The sequence below is a fragment of the Hirundo rustica genome, chromosome 29, assembly GCF_015227805.2.
Source record: "Hirundo rustica isolate bHirRus1 chromosome 29, bHirRus1.pri.v3, whole genome shotgun sequence".
NCBI classification, from domain to species: domain Eukaryota; kingdom Metazoa; phylum Chordata; class Aves; order Passeriformes; family Hirundinidae; genus Hirundo; species Hirundo rustica.
The window spans coordinates 75,386-97,848 of record NC_053478.1 but is presented as its reverse complement, the minus strand read 5'-3'; the positions used below and the strand labels follow the sequence as shown (position 1 = coordinate 97,848).

General features: G+C 51.5%; 3 protein-coding genes across 6 annotated transcripts; 2 read left to right on the top strand and 1 right to left on the bottom strand.

Moving 5' to 3' along the window:
- The first annotated feature begins 80 nt into the window (after window positions 1–80).
- Window positions 81–4,877, top strand: LOC120764364 (translocon-associated protein subunit beta). Of its 2 annotated transcripts, XM_040088320.1 has the most exons (7): window positions 302–394; window positions 1,158–1,265; window positions 1,997–2,151; window positions 3,067–3,165; window positions 3,548–3,656; window positions 3,812–3,889; window positions 4,540–4,877. In XM_040088320.1, exons 1-7 carry the CDS (start codon window positions 317–319, stop codon window positions 4,648–4,650), a joined length of 738 nt encoding a protein of 245 aa, XP_039944254.1. In that variant the 5' UTR covers window positions 302–316; the 3' UTR covers window positions 4,651–4,877. The 2 variants fall into 2 exon arrangements, with proteins under 2 accessions (XP_039944255.1, XP_039944254.1); XM_040088321.2 differs by lacking the exons at window positions 302–394; window positions 1,158–1,265 and adding an exon at window positions 81–219.
- Window positions 4,878–5,889: 1,012 nt separating this feature from the next.
- CCT3 (chaperonin containing TCP1 subunit 3) lies at window positions 5,890–14,269 on the top strand. The gene is made up of 14 exons (XM_040088319.2): window positions 5,890–6,067; window positions 7,717–7,778; window positions 8,285–8,335; window positions 8,420–8,482; window positions 9,073–9,169; window positions 9,531–9,648; window positions 9,833–10,019; window positions 10,506–10,655; window positions 11,100–11,232; window positions 11,727–11,808; window positions 11,927–12,107; window positions 12,645–12,890; window positions 13,131–13,262; window positions 13,917–14,269. Exons 1-14 carry the CDS (start codon window positions 6,037–6,039, stop codon window positions 14,019–14,021), a joined length of 1,638 nt encoding a protein of 545 aa, XP_039944253.1. The 5' UTR covers window positions 5,890–6,036; the 3' UTR covers window positions 14,022–14,269.
- A 1,771-nt stretch (window positions 14,270–16,040) lies between these two features.
- Window positions 16,041–21,509, bottom strand: LOC120764362 (translocon-associated protein subunit beta). Of its 3 annotated transcripts, none has more exons than XM_040088316.2 (6): window positions 21,420–21,509; window positions 19,473–19,627; window positions 18,459–18,557; window positions 17,968–18,076; window positions 17,735–17,812; window positions 16,041–17,084 (listed from the first exon to the last, which is right to left on the bottom strand). In XM_040088316.2, exons 2-6 carry the CDS (start codon window positions 19,625–19,627, stop codon window positions 16,974–16,976), a joined length of 552 nt encoding a protein of 183 aa, XP_039944250.1. In that variant the 5' UTR covers window positions 21,420–21,509; the 3' UTR covers window positions 16,041–16,973. The 3 variants fall into 3 exon arrangements, with proteins under 3 accessions (XP_039944250.1, XP_039944252.1, XP_039944251.1); XM_040088318.2 differs by lacking the exon at window positions 21,420–21,509 and adding an exon at window positions 21,229–21,301; XM_040088317.2 differs by lacking the exon at window positions 21,420–21,509 and adding an exon at window positions 20,359–20,438.
- Between the last annotated feature and the right edge of the window lie 954 nt (window positions 21,510–22,463).

The following is a 22,463-nucleotide window of genomic DNA, read 5'->3' as shown; positions in this document are numbered from 1 at the left end:
CCGCCGCCACCGCCGCCTCCTTCCCCGCCCTCCGCCACCAGTGGGCGATGGAGAGGCGCAGGAAGCGTGCTGTGCGCAGGCGCGGAGTCTCCGCGTGTGCGCGGGTCTAGACTCCATTTCCCAGGAGGCATAGGGAGCCCCCGAGCCGCGGTTGACAGGGCGTCATTTCCGCCGCGGCTGCGCTGACTCGTCTTTGCGGCGTTGGCGGCGGGAGAGACGGTGAGGGACGGGAGGTCCGGGGCAGCTCGAGGCTGGGTCCTCGGGCCTCTGGCCAGGGTGGAGGGCGCTGGGGAGGGTCGGTAGGAGCGGGTCGGTCATGGGCTGTGAGGGGCCAGGAAGGGCCGGCCGGTTTCTGGCGCTGGAGCCTCAGGGTCGGGGTCTTCCGCGGGCAGCGGTGGGTGAAACCGGATGGTTCCCGGCTGAGACGTGTCCCTGAGCCCCTCTGGGCCCCTGGGCTTCGTGAGGGACCGGGAGTAGCCCGGGCTGCATGCGCTGGTGTGCGGCTACAGCAGGGCAGCACTGAGGGCAAGGAAGGGGCTGCTGGCACCCGCACTGGCACGGGCTGGGTACGCGGGTCCGTGCCAAGCCCAGGAGGTTCAGCGAGGCCGAGGGCAGGGGCTGCACAGAAACACAAAGAGACTGGGGCAGAATGGATGGAGAGCAGCGTGGGGAAGGATTTGGGGTCCTAGGTTGACAAGAAGCTCAGCCTGCCGTGGCAACGTGCACTGGGGGCCCAGAAACCAAGCACTGTCCTGCGCTCATCCCCAACAGCGTGGGCAGGGGGGATTCTGCTTCTCTGCTCTGCCGAGACCTTCCCCTTGCAGAGCTGCCTCCAGCTCTGGGGTCCTCAGCACAGGAAGGACGTGGAGCTGCTGGAGTGAGTCCAGAGGAGGCCAAGGAGATGATCCAGAGACTGCAGCCCATGTGCTCTGGACACAGGCTGGGAGAGCTAGGAGTGTTGAGCCTGGAAAGGAGAGGATTCCAGGGAGATCCTACATCCTCTTCCATGGCCTAAAGGGGTTTCAAGAGAACTGGAGAGGGACTTTGGACAAGGGCCTGGAGTGCCAGAAAGAAGGCTTCCAACTGCCAGAGGGCAGAGTTAGATGGGATATTGGGAGGAAATTGTTTCCTGTAAGGAAGGTGAGTTACTGTCTCAGGTTGTCCAGAGAGGCTGTGGCTGCCCCATCCAGGGAAGTGTCGAAGGCCCGGTTGCACAGGGCTTGGAGCGACCTGGTCCAGTGGGAGGTGCCCTTGCCCGTGTCGAGGTGGGTGCAATTGGACGGTCTTTACAGTTGTGTCCAAGCCCAACCACCCTGTGACTGTGGAGGGCAGAGGTGCTGATTTTGAAGCAGTTTTTGCATTTAAAGCCCTATCAAGTGTCCTCAGTGGTCACATCTGTAGTGTTGCTGTTGTCTTCTTGCCCTCTCAACAGGGTGGCTTCCGAGGCACTGTGTTTGGATGAGTCGGGACACGTGGCCTGAAGCAGGGACTTGTGCAGGGGATCGTAAAAGCCACAGGAGGGAGTTGGTGGTTCTTTAGTGGCTGGAAATAGGAAAGAATAAATGTTGGAAGTGAGGAGCTGGTGCTTTCTGAGAAGAACCAACTCTGTTGTGTAAGACAGTGCTGGAAATTTGCCAGGCTTTGCAAGGGCAGTTAACTGTTAGTTGCTAAAACTGATGAAATTGTTAATTGCCAAAGCTTTTGCTCTGGGAGTTACTAGAAGAGGCTTAGTGATCTGAAAGCTTTGCTCATTACTGAGATGTGCAGGGCCAGGGGTTGGACTCAGTGATTCTTGTGGGTCCCTTTCAACTCAGGATGTTCCATGGTTCTGTAAAGGAGAGTGATACTGGCCAGGGCTTTGAAAGGAGAGAAGAGCATTGACTTTTCTTCCATGGCTGCAGATGTGGGACACTGCTGTACCACTTCTGAGGTCCCCAGAGGTGAGTGTTCAGAGATTTCAAATGATCAGTGACGTTCCATTTCCTTGTGTTTCTAGATGAAGCTCCTGCTTCTTGCTGTGTTTGCCCTGGTGTTTGTGGCTGACTGTGAGGATGGCGCCAGGCTCCTGGCCTCCAAATCCCTGCTAAACAGATATGCGGTGGAGGGCAAGGACTTGACTTTGCAGTACAACATCTACAACGTTGGCTCCAGGTGAGCCCTGTCCAGGCTTCAGTACTGACCACGAGCGAATGTTCTCTGTGTGGCTGCAGGGTACAAGGCAACTGCTGAGCTCTGTGATGTGCTGCTGCTTTTGCTCCCTGTAACTGAGCTTTCCAGCAGTGCCTGAAGAATTGACCCTGAAATTTGCCTTTTCCTTCCTCTTCCGTTGTCCCTGCTTTCACCTCGTGGCTGCTCAAGCAGTCAGTCCAGCATGGTACAGTTCCTGTGGTGTCCTGTGACACTCGGCTCCCTGCACATGCAGCTCCCTTTCTTGGCTGTGTGAGCTCTTTTTCAAGTTTGTTCTTTATAGTGAAAATGCCTTTTTGCTATCAGGACCTAGCTATGGACCTGAAAAGATAAAATAGAACTTCCACAATGCTGGTAAAAAGCTTCATTTGCAGAATGAAAAGCTGATTGGACAAAATGCGGGACAGTATTAAAGTGCTTTGGGGTTTTGTTTTTTAGATTGCTTTTTTTAAAGGCAGACTAATGCATGCTGAGTGCAGTACTGCTAAGAGAAGAATATATGGTGCTGTAGGGTTGAATTCATGGGGCATTATTGAGATACTGTAACTCTACATGTGGGATTTAGTTCTTATTTAGGGCAACATGTGTATCCATGGGACGGTATGTGAAGTTCAGCAAACTGGCAAATCCTGTTGTGGAAAAAATGGTGTTTTTCCTGTCCTTGTAGTTGTTTCTCTCACCTTTGCCTTCCTCCCTCTGCAGTCTCCCTGTAAGACACCTCAACTCTCCTCCCCATCTTCTACTGATGACATTTCACCTTTCAAAACTCCGTTCTTCCATTTGGTCAGGATGGAACTGTTAGTGCACTTTGGTGCAGAGCCTGTGAGTAGATGGCAAATCTTAAGATTCGCGTCTCACCCCTCTCTTTGTTGTGTTTAGTGCTGCCCTAGATGTGGAGCTGTCGGATGATTCCTTCCCCCCAGAAGACTTTGGCATCGTCTCTGGCATGCTCAGCGTCAAGTGGGACAGGATTGCTCCGTATCTTTTGATGTTTTGATATTCTCCCAACTCCCTTTCTTGCCCCTGAGCATCCTGCAGCTTTGTCCTAACTTCATCTGCTGTCTCTGAAATTCCTTCCAGAGCCTGGACAGGGTGTCGAATCCAAACCTGTGCTCTTCTGGGTGGTCCAGGATAAAAATAAAGTTCCTTGCAGACAGGACCAGGTCCTGGGGTAGATCCTCTGCTTGGGGAGGAGCAGCTGGGTCTGGCTGTCAGGTGGGTCTGGCTGTCTGTGACCCAGAGGACTCAGATCTGTCAGCAGCACCTAGTTTTGCACCTGGCTCCAGGCTGCTCTTTCCCCTCTCCTCCCTTTTCTTCCTGTGATGAAATACAACCGTTTTCCTTAACATCCGGCTCCCAGAGCGAGCAACGTGTCCCACACTGTGGTTCTACGGCCTCTCAAGGCTGGGTACTTCAACTTCACCTCTGCCACCATCACGTACCTGGCACAGGAGGGTGCACAGGTCGTGGTAAGTGGTTGATTTATGGGACCCCTGCAGATACACCTGACCGCGCTCCTGGAGCTGCGTGGTCAGGATGATGCATGTCCGTGTGCTCTCCCCCTGCCCGGTTCTGGAGCGAGGAGGAAAGGTGGCAAAGCCTGTGTTTTCCCTGCCTTTTCCAGGTTGGCTTCACTAGTGCTCCCGGGCAGGGAGGAATCCTGGCTCAGCGTGACTTTGACAGGAGGTTCTCCCCTCACTTTGTGAGTACCTTTCAATTGATAATGGAAAAGTGCACCACGGCAGCTGCAGCCCCGTGCAGTAGCTTCCTGTTTGCATGTGGTGTGTGTGGTTTGCCCTGCAAGTCACCTGGAGAGCTCCAGCAGGAGCTGGAGTTAATTCCTGTCAGTTCTCCAGAGGGCTATTGCAGAAACAGCTGAAGTTCCATCTCAGCTCCCTCTGTGAAGGAGCTGTACTCTGGGATTTGAGCCAGAAAATGTGAGGGTAGAATCTTAGACCCTCCTAGGCTGGAAGGGCCCCACAGGGGTTGTGGAGTCCAACTCCTGGCTCTGCAGAGGACAACCCCAGGAATCCCAACCATGCGCCTGTCGGCCCTGTCCAAACGCCTTGAGCTCTTGTCAAGCTCGGTGCTGTGACCACTCTTCTGGGGAGCCTCTTCCAGTGCCTGGGAGACCATCCTCTGGGAGAAGAGCCTTTTCTTAATGTCCAGCCTAAACCTGCCCTGACACAGCTGCGGGCACTCTCCTGAGTGCTGTCACTGGTCACCAAGGGCACAGGTCAGAGCTTGCCCATCTGCTTCCCTGCATGAGGAAGCTGCAGTGGGAGGTCTCCCCTCACTCTCCTGCTCAGGCCTGGATCGTTTTGACTTTTCTCTGACAATTTCTCCCTCTAGCTGGACTGGGCGGCATTTGGCGTGATGACCCTGCCCTCCATCGGGATCCCCCTGCTGCTCTGGTACTCGAGCAAGAGGAAGTACGACACCCCCAAGACCAAAAAGAACTGAGCAGAGTCAAATGCCATCAGCACCCCAGAGACTGGGAAAGGACAACCCTGAACCCCCAAGAACAGTGGCTGGGCTGGGATGGCACCATCCCCTGCGAGGTGCTGCCTGGGCTGTGCTTCAGCCCTCTGGGCAAAGGATGTGGGGGCTGCAGCAGCAGCCATGAGGTGTCCTCTGTGTTCTAAAGGAGGAACAAGCAAACAGAAAAAAGAACAACCAAAAGTCCCAAACTGCCTTGTCCAGCGTGTTTTGGAGATGGAACCCCTCTCTCCTCTGCAGCCGCAGCAATATGAGCAGGAGCAGTGTGTTAGTGCCCAGAGCAGCCTGTCTGTGTGCTCTGCCCCTGTGCTGCCTCCAGCTCCCATTTGCCTGTGTCAGTTTTCTGCAAGGTGTCATATCTCAGGGCCCCCTCCGGGTGCTGCCCGCCCTGTGGGACGGAGCTTGCTCTGGTGACACCTCCGACCTGATTTGACAGAGGATGCCCGAGCTGCCGCTTTGCCCTGTTGATGCTGTTCTCTGGCCCACCAGCCTGCTCAAATCCGTGGTGGGCTTGTAAGGCAATGAGGCTGGAGTGCATCAGGGTTCAATTCCTCAAGAATCAGGTGCAGAGGCTGGGAAACTCTCCCTTCCTGCACTGGGGATGCTCTGCTTAACTACACCTACCCTTACCCCCCTCCCTAGACAGACTCCAGGTTTCTGCTGATAGTGGATCAGGACATGTCCTCTCCCACCAGCTCCTTCCCCGTGCTGTTGTGTCGCCCTTAGTCCCTTTGGGTGGCACTGAGCCGCCGGGGACACAAAATGGCTGTTGGTGGCTGTGGAAGGCTGAGTGCCCTGCTTGGGCGGGACTCTGGTGCTCGAGGCACGGGCTCAGTGCGTTCCAGCAGCAGTAACTCTTGCTGCTCGCATGGCCTGCCCTATGGGACAATCGGTTCCTCCTCAAGATCCGTTCTTTCTCTGGGGTCCTGCAGTGCGGGCTGGGCGAGACGGCCGTGCTGATCGAGGGGGTGGGCACTGAGCTGTGCCTTTCGGAGCCGAGGTCTCCCGTGGCATCACGGACCCGGTGCCTTCCGGATGCAAGGGGCAGGCGGCCGCGAGATGTCCACTCCTCGCCCGCCCCGCGGTGCCTGCGGCCTCTTCTCCGGCTCTGCGCTGGGTTCCTCCCCTTGTCGCGGGCGTGGCGGGCACCGCGCTGCTGCGGAGCCCGGGCGGTGCCGCCCCGCGCGGCGGCGTCACTTCCCCGCCGGAACTCGCCGCGCGTGTGCTCTGATTGGGCGCGGCGCTCAGGCGCGATTGACCGCGGCGGTGGGAGGCGGTGCGCGGTGTCGCGGCTTTGCCAGGGTCTAGTTCCGAGGCTCTAGAAGGTTCCGCCGTGCTCGATCCGCCGCGATGATGGGCCCGCGCCCCGTCTTGGTTCTCAGTAAGTAACTCCGGCGCGGCGCGGCGGAGCGGAGCGGGAGGGACCCCCCCGCTCCGCTGTGCCGCTCGCCTCACTCGCCGCCATTTTGGGTCTCCTCATGGCCGGTGGCCCTTTCACAGCCCGTTCCGGCCGGGGCCCCCCATCCTACCGGGTATCGCTGGGCATCGCTGCCGCCCCCGGCGCGGCCCGGCCTCCCTCTCGCGGCTCCCTACCCACAGCCTCTGCCGCGCCCTGTGCGTCGGATCTCGGAGCCCCGCTGCGGCCAGACCTTTTCTGGCATCCTTCCGTGCTCTCAGCTGTTACCTCGTTTTTCTCAGCGCTTTGGCTTGTACTGCCCCGTTTGAAGCGCATGTGAATCCCAATTCTTGGACCTCTAGTATGCGGAGGACGTGAAGCTACTGGAGCGAGTCTAGAAGAGTCCACGGAGATGCTCCAGGGGCTGAAGCTCCTCTGCTCTGGAGACGAGCTGAGAGTGTAGAGCCTGCAGAAGTAAAGGCTCTAGGGAGACCTTAGAGCTCCTTCCAGTGCCAAAGGGGCTCCAAGGGAGCTGGAGAGGGACTTTGGACAGGGGCCTGAACTGATAGGATAGAAGGGGTTGGTTTCCCACTGCCAGAGGGCAGGGTTAGGTGGGATATTGGGGAGAAATTCTTGCTTGTGTGGCTGGTGAGATCTTGACATATGTGGTTAGATAAGCTGTGACTGCCCCATCCCTGGAAGTGTCCAAGGCCAGGGTGGACAGAGCTTGGATCTCTATTCTAGTAGAAGGTGTCCCTGCCCATCAAAGCATTTTGGAACGAGATAGTCCTTCAGGTCCCTTCCAACCCAAACCATTCTATGATTCTTACACCATCTACCAACAGGAGATATTCCCAGAGGGTTTTTTTTTTTTTTTTTCCTTTTGTTTGGGTATTCCATTCTCTTTTCTCCATCTGTTCTATTCGCTATTAACCTAGTAGGCAGACTGTTGTAGCCCACCAATCCTTTCCTATAAGCCCACTTGGCTGAGACTCGGTGCTGGTCTTACTGTTGTTTCCTTTTGTTCTGTCTTACACCTCCTTGTGTGCATGTTTCTGCTCCTGAGGCAGACACGTGCTCCGAGGGCATGCTTGGGCCAGGCTTGTAATAGCAGAAAAGCATCCCTGAGCCCAAATATGCTCTAGGGGTGAGTTTGTTGACAGCTGGTCTCCAGCTGTGGTTGTGAGCCAGTTGGTACCCCAGCTGCTGCTCACCCCCATCTGCCAAAGCAACACTGATGGTTTAACTTTATGTTCACCCAGTTGTGCTTACTATACGTGAGCCTCTGTAATTGTTTTTGACTGAACACTACTGTACAATAGCATCTCCTTGGCTTTGTGAGATATGGCAGATCCTAGTGAGTCGCTGCAGTTTGATTTTCTGGGGTAATAGGTCCTGTTTCAGGGTTGCAAAGCTTTGTCTCAGGTTGTTAATGAGGAGTTCTGTTACAATAGGGAGTGTTTTTCACTGGTGGTTTTCTATCAATGTATTCTCATCACTACTGCAGTATTTGTATTGTAAATTCTGAATTTCAAACTGATCATGTGTTAAATGTGTGACTGAGAAGTGATTGCATCCTTGTTGTATTGTACTTGATTGTACTCAATTTATTTTATTTTTTCTGTGTGCTTTAGGTCAGAATACAAAACGTGAGTCTGGAAGAAAAGTCCAGATGGGAAACATCACTGCTGCAAAGGTACCAAATTCTCAGACTATTTTGATCCTTTTGTGTATGTGTGTATTTAAATATTTCAGAGGGAAAACTGGATATGAAGTATATTTTCTCTATTCTATATGATTATAGAGTAGAAGAAGAAGCAACATAGAAAATAATTTTCTATGTTAGCAGAAGTTTTTTATACTATTACATAAAAATTCTGTATAAAAATAAGTATCTGCACTGTTCATGTAATGGGTACCCTATAAATCATGGATGGATTTAACCAACCAAACCCCCTTTCTCTGCAAAGGCTGAAAGTGTCTCAGTTTTGACATCTGATTGAGATAATAATTTAGTGTGGTTTCAGTGTCTTGATAATCCCCATATTCTCATTTCCACACAATTCTTAACCTTGGCTGCATCTCAGTCACAGCAGAGTTGTTGTATCACTTAAATTTTGCAGGGGCTGCTGATTTCACTGTGGGGTTTTTTAGACTTTTTGATGCCCTCTTGAATTACCTCATTTCTTTGATTCCTCTTAGACCATTGCTGACATTATCCGAACATGTTTAGGACCGAGAGCAATGATGAAGGTAAGCACACCTGTGCTGCAGCTTACTAGAAATTAGACATACATGGAACAGAGCAGTCAAGTGTTGTTTCTCTTGTGGTTGCAGATGCTTTTGGACCCCATGGGTGGGATTGTGATGACCAACGATGGCAATGCTATTCTTAGAGAAGTAAGTTTCTCCTAAAGGATTGTCTTGCTTGACATTAAGTCAGTATGAGCCTGAATCTTGTGTGACAGTGGAGCTGTGTGATCTCCTCACCTGTCCTGAGAGCAAGTGCTAACCAGCTGCACCAAGAAAGGTTCTCACTGGGGAGAAATCAAACATATCCAGCAAGTGTTCTTGCTCTACAGAAATGTAGCTTTGATCTTATAGTGCGAAGTTTTCATGGAGTGTTTACAAGACTGATGCAAATTCTTTGGTAATTTGAGCTGTTATCAACTGCATTGAGACCTTTTGAGTCGATGGTGGTGTTCACAATGCCACATGACAAGACCTAGAAATCATTATAGTCTGTGTGGTGCAAGAGGTGTTAAAAGAACATCCTAAAAACTGTAGTGCCTGAATGAAGTGAAGAGACACAATACTGTCAAATACAAGGGCTTGGTTTTGGTCTCAAAAAGGAAGAAAAAGCCTTGCTGTGGTTGGACAGAATGCCTTTGATTGTATTAAAAAAAGTGTGGTATTTGTTCCATTGAGTGACATGAGATGTTTCTGCTTTAATATTCTGGGACAAATCCATACCCCTTGTTCCTACATAGATTCAAGTCCAGCATCCAGCTGCAAAATCAATGATAGAGATCAGCCGCACTCAGGATGAAGAAGTCGGAGATGGGACCACATCTGTCATTATCCTTGGTAAGGAGACTGACTCAGACACTTTGCACAAAGGCTGAAGTTCACCCTTTTTTCTAAGCAGAACCCATGATGAGACACATCTTAGTTATTTGCTAATCTTGATGAGAAGGAAAGGGTTTTTGTACTGTGCAAGAGCATGCTAGGTTCATGAGATCCTAACGTGATCAGCTCCACATGTTGGGAAGTTGTTCTTTCCCAATGATAACCACAGTTCAGTGTAAAGAAAGGTATATGTGATGTTAGAGCTCTCTGCATGGATAGAAAATGTGGTTTTTTGTGGTATGAGCTCTCCCTTCTTGACTTCTGAATATCCTACTAACGTACTTGGGGGATTTTGATTTATTTTTAATTTTTTTTTTAGCTGGAGAGATGCTCTCTGTTGCTGAACACTTTCTTGAACAGCAGATGCACCCAACTGTGATCATCTGGGCTTATCGTAAGGCTCTTGATGACATGATCAGTATTCTAAAGAAAATTGGGTAAGTATGGACTGGTGGAAGTTAGAGAGGAGGGACGTGGACCTTCTGTACTGCTTCAAGCTGCTCCTTCAGGCAGCTGTGTTAGTTGAATACAACTTAGCAGAATTGGAGAGGGAGTCAAAAGGGTTAGATTGTTGCTTGGAATTAACGTGCAGTTTGCTCTTTGGTTTTTCCTTTATCTCAGCACTCCAGTGGACGTGAACAATAAGGAGATGATGCTTAAAATAATTAAGAGTGCAATAAACACCAAGGCAATAAACCGCTGGTCTGACTTGGCCTGTAGTATTGCTCTTGATGCTGTTAAGACTGTGGAGTTTGAAGAAAATGGCAGAAAGGAAATTGATATTAAGAAATATGCAAAAGTAGAAAAGGTGAGTTTGTCCTGACCTGTTTCTTATCCTTGTGCCCCTTTCTTGTTGTGAACTAGTTTATTCTGGGTGCATTGGGAAGAATTTTGTGTTACTTCTCTGCAGTCTGCATTTATAATCTCTGAAGATATTTCAGTCAGTGGTGTCAGCCATGCTCATTTACAATGCCAACAGGGGCCGCTATTTCAACTCTTTTAGAGTACCTGTCAAAAAGATAATTTCAGTTGGATTTGGAAGATGGAAAATGAAACGTTGCCAGACAATAGGATGTTAAAAGTTTCTTAAGTTCTTTCATGGCTTCCCACATAAAATCTAAGTCAGTGTTTGCTTAAAATTAAACTTGTATGGTGATCTGGATGCACCATGGTTATTTGGGAGATATTTTCCCTTTTCCATATGTGCAACCGCTTCAGGAGATACTTCTAGATACATAAGTATTTGTAGACTAAACTGACTCACCTAATTTTCTCCCTTCCTTGTGTCTGTCAGATTCCCGGTGGTTTTAGTGAAGACTCATGCGTTTTGCGTGGAATCATGGTGAATAAAGATGTAACCCATCCCAGAATGCGTCGCCTTATTAAGAATCCACGCATAGTCCTTCTGGATTGTTCACTGGAGTACAAGAAAGGAGAGAGCCAGGTAAAGTGAGTCCTGTTGGAGACATCTGCAAGTCTTGATTTAGGATGAGTAAAATGAACAAATGCAGATGGCTTGTTAAAAGGGTAAGTGTTGAAGGGCTTTCTGTGTTCTACCTTTCAGAGGCTTGTTCAATGTGAGTTATAATTCTGCTGTGGGGTTCAGAAAAATAAGAGTGAGGCTACAGCGTTTTGACTCATTGAAGCAGCTGCAGTGATTTGTGTATCTTAAGTGCTGGTCAAGAGCAAAAGAAAATTTCTGAGCTTGAACTAAGGTTAATGCTCAACTGACACAGTGTCACAGTTTATTTGATCAGTGGTTTTCCTCCCTGACTCCTTCCCTGGTTATACTGGAGGAGTTGAGCTGCTTGAAGCTGGGGGAGGTGCTGGTCTAATACGCTGAAGGTTAGAATGAACACCCTAAGCTGTTTATACCTCTTTTGTACAGACTGACATTGAAATTACTCGGGAGGAAGACTTTGCCCGTATCCTGCAGATGGAGGAAGAGTACATTCAGCAGATGTGTGAGGATCTGATAAGAGTCAAGCCAGATCTGGTCATCACGGAAAAAGGAGTTTCTGGTAATAGCACATGTGATCCTTTGTGTTGAATTCGTCTCAGTGAGGTTCATGGTGTTAAATGCACTGCTCAGGAACTTAAAAAAACCCCAAACAAAACTAAAAAAAAACCCCACACCAGCAAACTAATACAGCTTCTCACAAACCAGGTGCTGAATCTAGTTGGGGTTTTATTTTAGCTTTCTAGCAAATAGCTGTACAGTGCAGGCATTGAAGTTTGTCCTTGATGTTGCTTTGTGAAAGTAGATTCCTACAATATTTTGCTTTTCCAGCATTTGGGAGAGATACCAAAATACAAGTGAAGATGAGTCTTAACTGCTGGAGAGCTGTTTGCCTTGCAGCCTGGTTTAAAAAACTACATTTAGGTGGTTTTTTCCTGTAACCCGTTTTGTTTCAAAGACTGAAATTAAAATAGCTGGATTGATAACTGATAAACAGATGAAGTTTGACATGATACTGCTGATTCATTACATGAAATTGCACAAACCTGGTTTCAGACCTGGCCCAGCACTACCTGATGAAAGCCAACATCACCGCCATCCGCAGGGTGCGGAAGACTGACAACAACCGGATTGCCAGGTAGGTGTTTGCTCCTGTCTGGAGCCCATTCCTACTGTGCATGACATGGAATTGTCCTGATCTCACTCTTTCTCAGTTCTGATTTGTGAGTGTCTAATGTCATGCTTTGGTGTGCTAGGGCCTGTGGAGCTCGCATTGTCAGCCGCACAGATGAGCTCCGGGAGGAGGATGTGGGAACTGGTGCTAGGCTCTTTGAAGTGAAAAAAATAGGAGATGAGTATTTTGCTTTCATCACTGATTGCAAAGATCCTAAGGCTTGCACCATCATCCTGCGGGGAGCCAGCAAGGAGATCCTTGCGGTAAGTGAGTGCATGGGCTGCTTCACCTCCTGTCCAGCCACCTTTGTGCTGAGTTATGGCTAGCAGACTGTGGGCTGGGCTTTCAGCTGGTGTGGTGCTCCAGTTAATAATGAGAAGGGCAGTGGAGGTGAGGAAGGGTCTGGAGCACAAGGAGCAGCTGAGGGATCTGGTGGGGCTCAGCGAGGACCTTAATGTTCCCAATTTAGTAGTACCTGACAGAAGGGTCTAGCCCACTGGAGGCTTTTCACCCTAGTAACAAATGACAGGGCAAGAGGAAGTGGCCTCAAGTTGCATTAGGGGAGGTTTAGATAGGATATTAGTGGAAATTTCTTTATGGAAAATGTGTTCAAGCACTGGCACAGGTTGGCCGGGACAGTAGTGAAGGCACCATCCCTGGAGGGGTTTAGCAATGTAGGGATGTGGCACCTTGGGATTTGGGTTAGTGGCGGCCTTGGCATTGCTGGGGGAATGTTTGGAATTTATGATGTTAGAAAGCTTTCCAGCCTCAACAATTCTGAGATTTTGTACTTGTTGCAGGAGGTGGAGCGCAACCTGCAGGATGCCATGCAGGTGTGCCGCAATGTCCTCATGGACCCACAGCTGGTGCCAGGCGGGGGAGCCACTGAAATGGCCGTTTCCCATGCACTGACGGAGAGGTCCAAGGGCATGACAGGCGTGGAGCAGTGGCCCTACCGTGCAGTGGCCCAGGCTCTGGAAGTCATTCCCCGGACACTGATCCAGAACTGTGGCGCTAGTACAATCCGTGTTCTGACTTCGCTCAGGGTAAGGCATGTGGCAGGGGCACCAGGAGAGAGTCAGCCCTTTCCAGCTTTACCTAGCTCCTCGGATCAGTCGCCATTCAGAACAGTGCCCTTGTCATGCTATCAGTAACATGTTCTTGTATAAACTTGAGAATATTCTAATAACCTGTTAAAGTTTCCTGAGCCCATGGTCAATTTTGAGATTCCAGAGGGGAATTTGCCATCTCACCCCACTGGTGGTGACCTGTGTTTCTGCTTCCAGGCCAAACACACTCAGGAGGGCAGCCAGACATGGGGAGTGAATGGGGAGACTGGAGCCCTGGTTGACATGAAGGAACTGGGGATCTGGGAGCCCTTGGCTGTCAAACTTCAGACCTATAAAACAGCCGTGGAGGTAAGGAGAGGTGGAAACTTCAGAGCCTCTCTGGGTATCATTTGGGAGAGGAAGACGTCCTTCCCTGTATGCTGGGGTGTTTGGGTGGGCATCACACACCCAGTGCAGGGCATGCAGGTGTCTGAGGTCATTGTTGCTGGAGGTGGGATGATGAGGGATGTAGGAGCCCAGACTTAGGCTTTCCCAGGGTTTTTGATCATGTGGCTAAATTTCATCATATTTCATCCCACCTCTTCCTGCAGACAGTGCAGAGTGCTCCCTCTGCTTCCAACAGACAGAGCTGTGCCTGAGCAATCCCATACCAGCAACGTGCTAGAATTATCAGTGGCTGTGGGAGCTTTATCCCTTTGGCTGGCTGGGGCTGCCATGTCTCAGCTGCCCTTCCTGCCATTACCTTGCTGGTGTTGGATCAAAGGCTGTTCCTCGAAGGGATACTGTGTCCTTTCTCTGTCAGTCAACAAGAAAAAACAGAGTGTCCTTGTTTCCAAGCAGCCCCTTGCTGCTGCCGCAAGCCTGGACACTGTTCCCTTCTCCGGTGCTGAAAGAACCATTTCAACCCCAGCTGATGGTTGTGTGGTGTAAAAGCTGGGGAGGTGGGGGTTTGTCTTTTGTGATGAGCTCCAGATAAGCCCTGGGTGTGGGGTTTCTCTGCAGACTGCTGTTCTCCTCCTGCGTATTGACGACATCGTTTCGGGGCACAAAAAGAAGAGTGACAGCCAAAGCAAGCAGTCCACAGCACCAGAGGCAGCCCAGGAGTGAGGTTGAATCTGCCAGGAGAGGACGAGCTGCCTTGACTTTAACATGGGGAAGAGCTCAATGCAGTGGCCTGATCTTGAGGCTGAGCCTGGAAAAGTTTGTTTAAAGTCTGGGAGGGATGGAAAATACCCCGGACAGGGGGAAAAGGCAGTGGATGATGGTGTCCCTGCACTGGAGGACACTGCTCCTGGGGTAAGGGTTCCAGACTGACAATTCTCATCGCCTCAAAATAAATACATTGTTTCAGGCTCTTTCCGTGTTCCATCCTCCAGGGTACGAGGGTGTGATGGAAAAGCTCTGTCCAAGGGCTGGGGAAGGTCTTGGGGCAGAGTCCCAGTGTGGGGGTGGCCTGGAGGGGCTGCTGCTATCAGCTTCTCTTTTCCCTCCACAATCTCTCCAAAGGTTGGGATCTCCTGTGGCCAGTGGTGGGTGAAACCGGATGGTTCCCGGCTGAGAGGTGTTCCTGAGCCCCTCTGGGCCCCTGGGCTTCGTGAGGGACCGGGAGCAGCCCGGGCTGCATGCGCTGGTGTGCGGCTACAGCAGGGCAGCACTGAGGGCAAGGAAGGGGCTGCTGGCACCCGCACTGGCACGGGCTGGGTACGCGGGTCCGTGCCAAGCCCAGGAGGTTCAGCGAGGCCGAGGGCAGGGGCTGCACAGAAACACAAAGAGACTGGGGCAGAATGGATGGAGAACAGCCCGGGGAAGGATTTGGGGTCCTAGGTTGACAAGAAGCTCAGCCTGCTATGGCAACATGCACTGGAGGCCCAGAAACCAAACACTGTCCTGCGCTCATCCCCAACAGCATGGGCAGCATTGAAGCATTGAAGCAGAATTCTGCCCCTCTGTTCTGTTCCGGGGACACCCTCTTGCAGAGCTGCCTCCAGGTCTGGGATAAGTCCAGAGAATGAGATATTGGGAAGAAACTGTCCCTGCAAAGGTGGTAAGGCAGAGGTGATCGAGAGAAGCTGTGGCTGCCCCATTCCTTACAGCATTCAAGGCCTGCTGGGAGAAGGCTTAGAGCAACCTGGGCTAGTGGAAGGGGGTTGGACTAGATAGTCTCTAAGGCCCCTTTGGACTAAATGCAGTCTGTAACCCTGTTATTCCATTATCACTTTGATTCTGCAAGAGCCCATGGAAGCAGAAATCCCCTGTTGTGAGCCTGGTTGAAGAGATTTACAGCTCACTGCACTCCGAAGGCAACCTGGCTTTGAGCATGGTGGTACAACCAAGGTGTCTTGGGGTGATGTTATGATTGTGCTTTATTCCCTTATGCTTTATGCCCAGAAAACAAATACTGTAGCTTTAAGATGGACCTGGCAGGTGGGGAGCCTTGAGCTCCTGGGGCTCTGTTTAAGCTCTCTCTGGTGCTCAGGACAGTGTAGACCAGGATGTTACACTGTTCCTTTTGCTGGATGGAGGTTTTTTGCTGCTAGACTGAAGCAAGAAGTTTTTTTTCTTCCCTTCCCCTAGCCTGGAGGCTGTACTGGGAATCCTCTTGGCGGTTTGGTTGTTTTCTTTGAACTGCTTTGGCTTTTTTTTTTTCTTTTTTGGCTGGTCTTGGGAGCTGGTGGGACCACCTGGAACCCAAGGCCTCAGAGGAGCTGAAACGACACGAGAAGGGACATTAAAATCTACCAACTTCAGCTGCTGTAACACCCACAGCAGAGGTCCAGCAAGTTCCCAGCTGCTGTGAACTCTTCTCCTCCTGTCCCCATAGACAAAGAAGGGCAGTTGCCACCTTTGCCTCAGGCCCACAGTGACGTGGGGTGTAAATTTCAATTTTTCTTTTTTCCTTTTTTTCCATGCCTTGTGGGCACACTATTTGTGTTGTTGATGGTTTTGGTTTTTTTTTTTTTTTTTTGTTAATAAAGGGGGTTTTTTACACTTTTATCCCCTGGTATCCATTTCTCATTGGCAGAAGAAAGAGGACTTATTGAAGTCCCTTTTGGGCGCGCAGTAGCTCTGACATCCTCTATCACATCAGGTCTGTAGTGCCACCAGAGTGTGAGAAACGACACTCACTTTTTAAAATAGCAAAGGTTTATTAAAAAGAAAATACAACAAAATATTAAATAAGAAAAAGGGACAGCATGCTGGGACTTGGTGACCTGGCAGCTACCAGCTCCTCTACAGAATAGCTGCTCCACCTTTTATACCCCTGGGGGATTGCATTAGGAAACCCTGGCTGCTCCCAAAGTCTGCCACTGAACTCTTGTCATTTATTGGTGGAGGCTACTCTCTTGCAACTTGATTGGAGTCGGTGTTGTCCCGCTGCACCTCCTAGTAACAAGCCTTCCCTCCTCCCAAAAGCCCCATGCAAAGGAAACAGGTACGCGCCTTCTTTTCACATCTCCCACCTACCATGGCCATCTCATGGCAACCACATGGGGAGAACAGAGGTCATCCAAACAAATCACAATAAGATAACAGATCAATAAAACTTCTCTTAATACACGTAATATATATTACCTAATTGTGAGAGCAAACCATCACGTTACCCATCCATAAGAAGAGCAAGCTCCGTCCCACAGGGCGGGCAGCACCCGGAGGGGGCCCTGAGATATGACACCTTGCAGAAAACTGACACAGGCAAATGGGAGCTGGAGGCAGCACAGGGGCAGAGCCCACAGACAGGCTGCTCTGGGCACTAACACACTGCTCCTGCTCATATTGCTGCGGCTGCAGAGGAGAGAGGGGTTCCATCTCCAAAACGCGCTGGACAAGGCAGTTTGGGACTTTTGGTTGTTCTTTTTTCTGTTTGCTTGTTCCTCCTTTAGAACACAGAGGACACCTCATTGCTGCTGCTGCAGCCCCCACATCCTTTGCCCAGAGGGCTGAAGCACAGCCCAGGCAGCACCTCGCAGGGGACGGTGCCATCCCAGCCCAGCCACTGTTCTTGGGGGTTCAGGGTTGTCCTTTCCCAAGCGCTGGGGTGCTGATGGCATTTGACTCTGCTCAGTTCTTTTTGGTCTTGGGGGTGTCGTACTTCCTCTTGCTCGAGTACCAGAGCAGCAGGGGGATCCCGATGGAGGGCAGGGTCATCACGCCAAATGCCGCCCAGTCCAGCTAGAGGGAGAAATTGTCAGAGAAAAGTCAAAACGATCCAGGCCTGAGGAGGAGAGTGAGGGGAGACCTCCCACTGCAGCTTCCTCATGCAGGGAAGCAGACAGGCAAGCTCTGACCCGTGCCCTTGGTGACCAGTGACAGCACTCAGGAGAGTGCCCGCAGCTGTGTCAGGGCAGGTTTAGGCTGGACATTAAGAAAAGGCTCTTCTCCCAGAGGATGGTCTCCCAGGCACTGGAAGAGGCTCCCCAGAAAAGTGGTCACAGCACCGAGCTTGACAAGAGCTCAAGGCGTTTGGACAGGGCCGACAGGTGCATGGTTGGGATTCCTGGGGTTGTCCTTTGCAGAGCCAGGAGTCGGACTCCACAACCCCTGTGGGGCCCTTCCAGCCTAGGAGGGTCTAAGATTCTACCCTCACATTTTCTGGCTCAAATCCCACAGTACAGCTCCTTCACAGAGGGAGCTGAGATGGAAACTCAGCTGCTTCTGCGACAGCCCTCTGGAGAACTGACAGGAATTAACTCCAGCTCCTGCTGGAGCTCTCCAGGTGACTTGCAGGGCAAACCACACACACCACATCCAAACAGGAAGCTACCGCACGGGGCTGCAGCTGCCGTGGTGCACTTTTCCATTATCAATTGAAAGGTACTCACAAAGTGAGGGGAGAACCTCCTGTCAAAGTCACGCTGAGCCAGGATTCCTCCCTGCCCGGGAGCACTAGTGAAGCCAACCTGGAAAAGGCAGGGAAAACACAGGCTTTGCCACCTTTCCTCCTCGCTCCAGAACCGGGCAGGGCGAGAGCACACAGACATGCATCATCCTGACCACACAGCTCCAGGAGCGCGGTCAGGTGTATCTGCAGGGGTCCCATAAATCAACCACTTACCACGACCTGTGCACCCTCCTGTGCCAGGTACGTGATGGTGGCAGAGGTGAAGTTGAAGTACCCAGCCTTGAGAGGCCGTAGAACCACAGTGTGGGACACGTTGCTCGCTCTGGGAGCCGGATGTTAAGGAAAACGGTTGTATTTCAACACAGGAAGAAAAGGGAGGAGAGGGGAAAGAGCAGCCTGGAGCCAGGTGCAAAGCTAGGTGCTGCTGACAGATCTGAGTCCTCTGGGTCACAGACAGCCAGACCCAGCTGACAGCCAGACCCAGCTGCGCCTCTCCAAGCAGAGGATCTACCACAGGACCTGGTCCTGTCTGCAAGGAACTTTATTTTTATCCTGGACCACCCAGAAGAGCACAGGTTTGGATTCGACACCCTGTCCAGGCTCTGGAAGGAATTTCAGAGACAGCAGATGAAGTTAGGACAAAGCTGCAGGATGCTCAGGGGCAAGAAAGGGAGTTGGGAGAATTTCAAAACATCAAAAGATACGGAGCAATCCTGTCCCACTTGACGCTGAGCATGCCAGAGACGATGCCAAAGTCTTCTGGGGGGAAGGAATCATCCGACAGCTCCACATCTAGGGCAGCACTAAACACAACAAAGAGAGGGGTGAGACGCGATTCTTAAGATTTGCCATCTACTCACAGGCTCTGCACCAAAGTGCACTGATAGTTCCATCCTGACCAAATGAAAGAACGGATTTTTGAAAGGTGAAATGTCATCAGCAGAAGATGGGGAGGAGAGTTGAGGTGTCTTCCAGGGAGACTGCAGAGGGAGGAAGGCAAAGGTGAGAGAAACAACTACAAGGACAGGAAAAACACCATTTTTTCCACAACAGGATTTGGCGGTTTGCTGAACTTCACATACTGTCCCATGGATACACACCTTGCCCTAAATAAGAACTAAATCCCACATGTAGAGTTACAGTATCTCAATAATGCCCCATGAATTCAACCCTACAGCACCATATATTCTTCTCTTAGCAGTACTGCACTCAGCATGCATTAGTCTGCCTTTAAAAAAGGCAATCTAAAAAACACAACCCCAAAGCACTTTAATACTGTCCCGCATTTTGTCCAATCAGCTTTTCATTCTGCAAATGAAGCTTTTTACCAGCATTGTGGAAGTTCTATTTTATCTTTTCAGGTCCATAGCTAGGTCCTGATAGCAAAAAGGCATTTTCACTATAAAGAATAAACGTGAAAAAGAGCTCACACAGCCAAGAAAGAGAGGTGCATGTGCAGGGAGCAGAGTGTCACAGGACACCACAGGAACTGTACCATGCTGGACTGACTGCTTGAGCAGCCACGAGCTGAAAGCAGGGACAACGGAAGAGGAAGGAAAAGGCAAATTTCAGGGTCAATCCTTCACACACTGCTGGAAAGCTCAGTTACAGGGAGCAAAAGCAGCAGCACATCACAGAGCTCAGCAGTTGCCTTGTACCCTGCAGCCACACAGAGAACATTCGCTCGTGGTCAGTACTGAGGCCTGGATGGGGCTCACCTGGAGCCAACGTTGTAGATGTTGTACTGCAAAGTCAAGTCCTTGCCCTCCACCGCATATCTGTTTAGCAGGGATTTGGAGGCCAGGAGCCTGGCGCCATCCTCACAGTCAGCCACAAACACCAGGGCAAACACAGCAAGAAGCAGGAGCTTCATCTAGAAACACAAGGAAATGGAACGTCACTGATCATTTGAAATCTCTGAACACTCGCCTGTGGGGACCTCAGAAGTGGTACAGCAATGTTCCACATCTGCAGCCATGGAAGAAAAGTCAATGCTCTTCTCTCCTTTCAAAGCCCTGGCCAGTATCACTCTCCTTTACAGAACCGTGGAACATCCTGAGTTGAAAGGGACCCACAAGAATCACTGAGTCCAACCCCTGGCCCTGCACATCTCAGTAATGAGCAAAGCTTTCAGATCACTAAGCCTCTTCTAGTAACTCCCAGAGCAAAAGCTTTGGCAATTAACAATTTCATCAGTTTTAGCAACTAACAGTTAACTGCCCTTGCAAAGCCTGGCAAATTTCCAGCACTGTCTTACACAACAGAGTTGGTTCTTCTCAGAAAGCACCAGCTCCTCACTTCCAACATTTATTCTTTCCTATTTCCAGCCACTAAAGAACCACCAACTCCCTCCTGTGGCTTTTACGATCCCCTGCACAAGTCCCTGCTTCAGGCCACGTGTCCCGACTCATCCAAACACAGTGCCTCGGAAGCCACCCTGTTGAGAGGGCAAGAAGACAACAGCAACACTACAGATGTGACCACTGAGGACACTTGGTAGGGCTTTAAATGCAAAAACTGCTTCAGAATCAGCACCTCTGCCCTCCACAGTCACAGGGTGGTTGGGCTTGGACACAACTGTAAAGACTGTCCAATTCCACCCACCTCGACACGGGCAAGGGCACCTCCCACTGGACCAGGTCGCTCCAAGCCCTGTGCAACCGGGCCTTCGACACTTTCACGGATGGGGCAGCCACAGCCTCTCTGGACAACCTGAGACAGCAACTCACCTTCCTCACAGGAAACAATTTCCTCCCAATATCCCATCTAACTCTGCCCTCTGGCAGTTGGAAGCCTTGTTCTGGCACTCCAGGCCCTTGTCCAAAGTCCCTCTCCAGTTCTCTTGAAACCCCTTTAGGCCATGGAAGAGGATGTAGGATCTCCCTGGAATCCTCTCCTTTCCAGGCTCAACATCCCTAGCTCTCCCAGCCTGTGTCCAGAGCACATGGGCTGCAGCCTCTGGATCATCTCCTTGGCCTCCTCTGGACTCACTCCGGCAGCTCCAGGTCCTTCCTGTGCTGAGGACCCCAGAGCTGGAGGCAGCTCTGCAAGGGGAGGGTCTCGGCAGAGCAGAGAAGCAGAATCCCCCCTGCCCACGCTGCTGGGGATGAACGCAGGACACTGCTTGGTTTCTGGGCCTCCAGTGCACATTGCCATAGCAGGCTGAGCTTCTTGTCAACCCAGGACCCCAAATCCTTCCCCACGCTGCTCTCCATCCATTCTGCCCCAGTCTCTTTGTGTTTCTGTGCAGCCCCTGCCCTCGGCCTCGCTGAACCTCCGGGGCTTGGCACGGACCCGCGCACCCAGCCCGTCCCAGTGCGGGTGCCAGCAGCCCCTTCCTTGCCCTCAGTGCTGCCCTGCTGTAGCCGCACACCAGCGCATGCAGCCCGGGCTGCTCCCGGTCCCTCACGAAGCCCAGGGGCCCAGAGGGGCTCAGGGACACCTCTCAGCCGGGAACCATCCGTTTTCACCCACCGCTGCCCGCGGAAGACCCCGACTCTGAGGCTCCAGCGCCAGAAACCGGCCCCGGCCCTTCCTGGCCCCTCACAGCCCACGACCGACCCGCTCCTACAGACCCTCTCCTACAGACCCTCCCCAGCGCCCTCCACCCTGGCCAGAGGCCCGAGGACCCAGCCTCGAGCTGCCCCGGACCTCCCGCCCCTCACCGTCTCTCCCGCCGCCAACGCCGCAAAGACGAGTCAGCGCCGCCGCGGCGGAAATGACGCCCTGTCAACCGCGGCTCGGGGACGCCCTATGCCTCCTGGGAAATGGAGTCTAGACCCGCGCACACGCGGAGACTCCGCGCCTGCGCACAGCACGCTTCCTGCGCCTCTCCATCGCCCACTGGTGGCGGAGGGCGGGGAAGGAGGCGGCGGTGGCGGCGGCGCGGCCCGTGGTGCTGGGCCGGGGCTCTGTCGGGCTCTGGAGCGCAGCAGCCGGTGTGTCTCGGCACGACGAGCTGCTCTGCCCAGGTCCATGGTGGAGTAAAGCAGTGAGGGAGGAGTGAAGGAGGAGGAGCAGGGCAAATTTCCTCAGGAATCAGGTGCACAGAACCCCGGAGTCTCCCGTCCTGCCCTGAGGGCAACCTGCTTGACTCCCTCCAGAAAGGCTGCAGCCTTCTGCTGCCCGCGGAACAGCACACGTCCCAGCCTCCCTAGGGCAAAGCCAGTAAACATAACAAACCTGTTGGTGTTTCCAGCGCTGCAGGAAGTACTGAGAGCTCTCCTGTGCCTCTCAGGTGGATGCCTCTGGTGGGAGAAGGGCCTCAGGACCCTCCCTGATACTGCCCTTTACATGCACATGTGCGGAGCAGCTGGGTCTGGCTGTCTGGGATGATGTCTTAGATATTAGCTTTTATATCTTTGAAATCCTCTACTGCATTAGTGTATAACTCTTGTGAAAAACGCCAATCACTTGTTTTAAAATTTTGAAAGTTTAAATAAAATGGTTATAAAAATAGAATTAGAGTAAAAAAAATTGAACAATTAGGGTTAGGACTATACGAGACAATAAAAACAAAGTTACAGATGTCTGGGTGCCTTCCCGAGCAAAAAGCTCTGAAGAAGGACCCCCGTTAACAAAGGATTATCTCTTAAAAGCAATCGCCTGTTGAATATTCATACATTTCATACATGCTGCATAAATTCCATTCAAACAAAGAATTGTCTCTGATTAGTATCACTTTTTTTCCTTTAATCTCTATGGCATCT

Coding starts and splice junctions, on each gene's coding strand:
- LOC120764362 (XM_040088316.2), bottom strand. CDS start 19,627: ATGAAGCTCCTGCTTCTTGCTGTGTTTGCCCTGGTGTTTGTGGCTGAC. Junction 18,558..19,472: donor ATCTACAACGTTGGCTCCAG/GTGAGCCCCATC, acceptor TGTTGTGTTTAG/TGCTGCCCTAGATGTGGAGC. Junction 18,077..18,458: donor AAGTGGGACAGGATTGCTCC/GTATCTTTTGAT, acceptor TCCGGCTCCCAG/AGCGAGCAACGTGTCCCACA.
- LOC120764364 (XM_040088320.1), top strand. CDS start 317: ATGGGCTGTGAGGGGCCAGGAAGGGCCGGCCGGTTTCTGGCGCTGGAG. Junction 395..1,157: donor GGGGTCTTCCGCGGGCAGCG/GTGGGTGAAACC, acceptor TTACTGTCTCAG/GTTGTCCAGAGAGGCTGTGG. Junction 3,657..3,811: donor AGGAGGGTGCACAGGTCGTG/GTAAGTGGTTGA, acceptor TGCCTTTTCCAG/GTTGGCTTCACTAGTGCTCC.
- CCT3 (XM_040088319.2), top strand. CDS start 6,037: ATGATGGGCCCGCGCCCCGTCTTGGTTCTCA. Junction 8,336..8,419: donor GACCGAGAGCAATGATGAAG/GTAAGCACACCT, acceptor TTGTGGTTGCAG/ATGCTTTTGGACCCCATGGG. Junction 9,649..9,832: donor AGTATTCTAAAGAAAATTGG/GTAAGTATGGAC, acceptor CCTTTATCTCAG/CACTCCAGTGGACGTGAACA.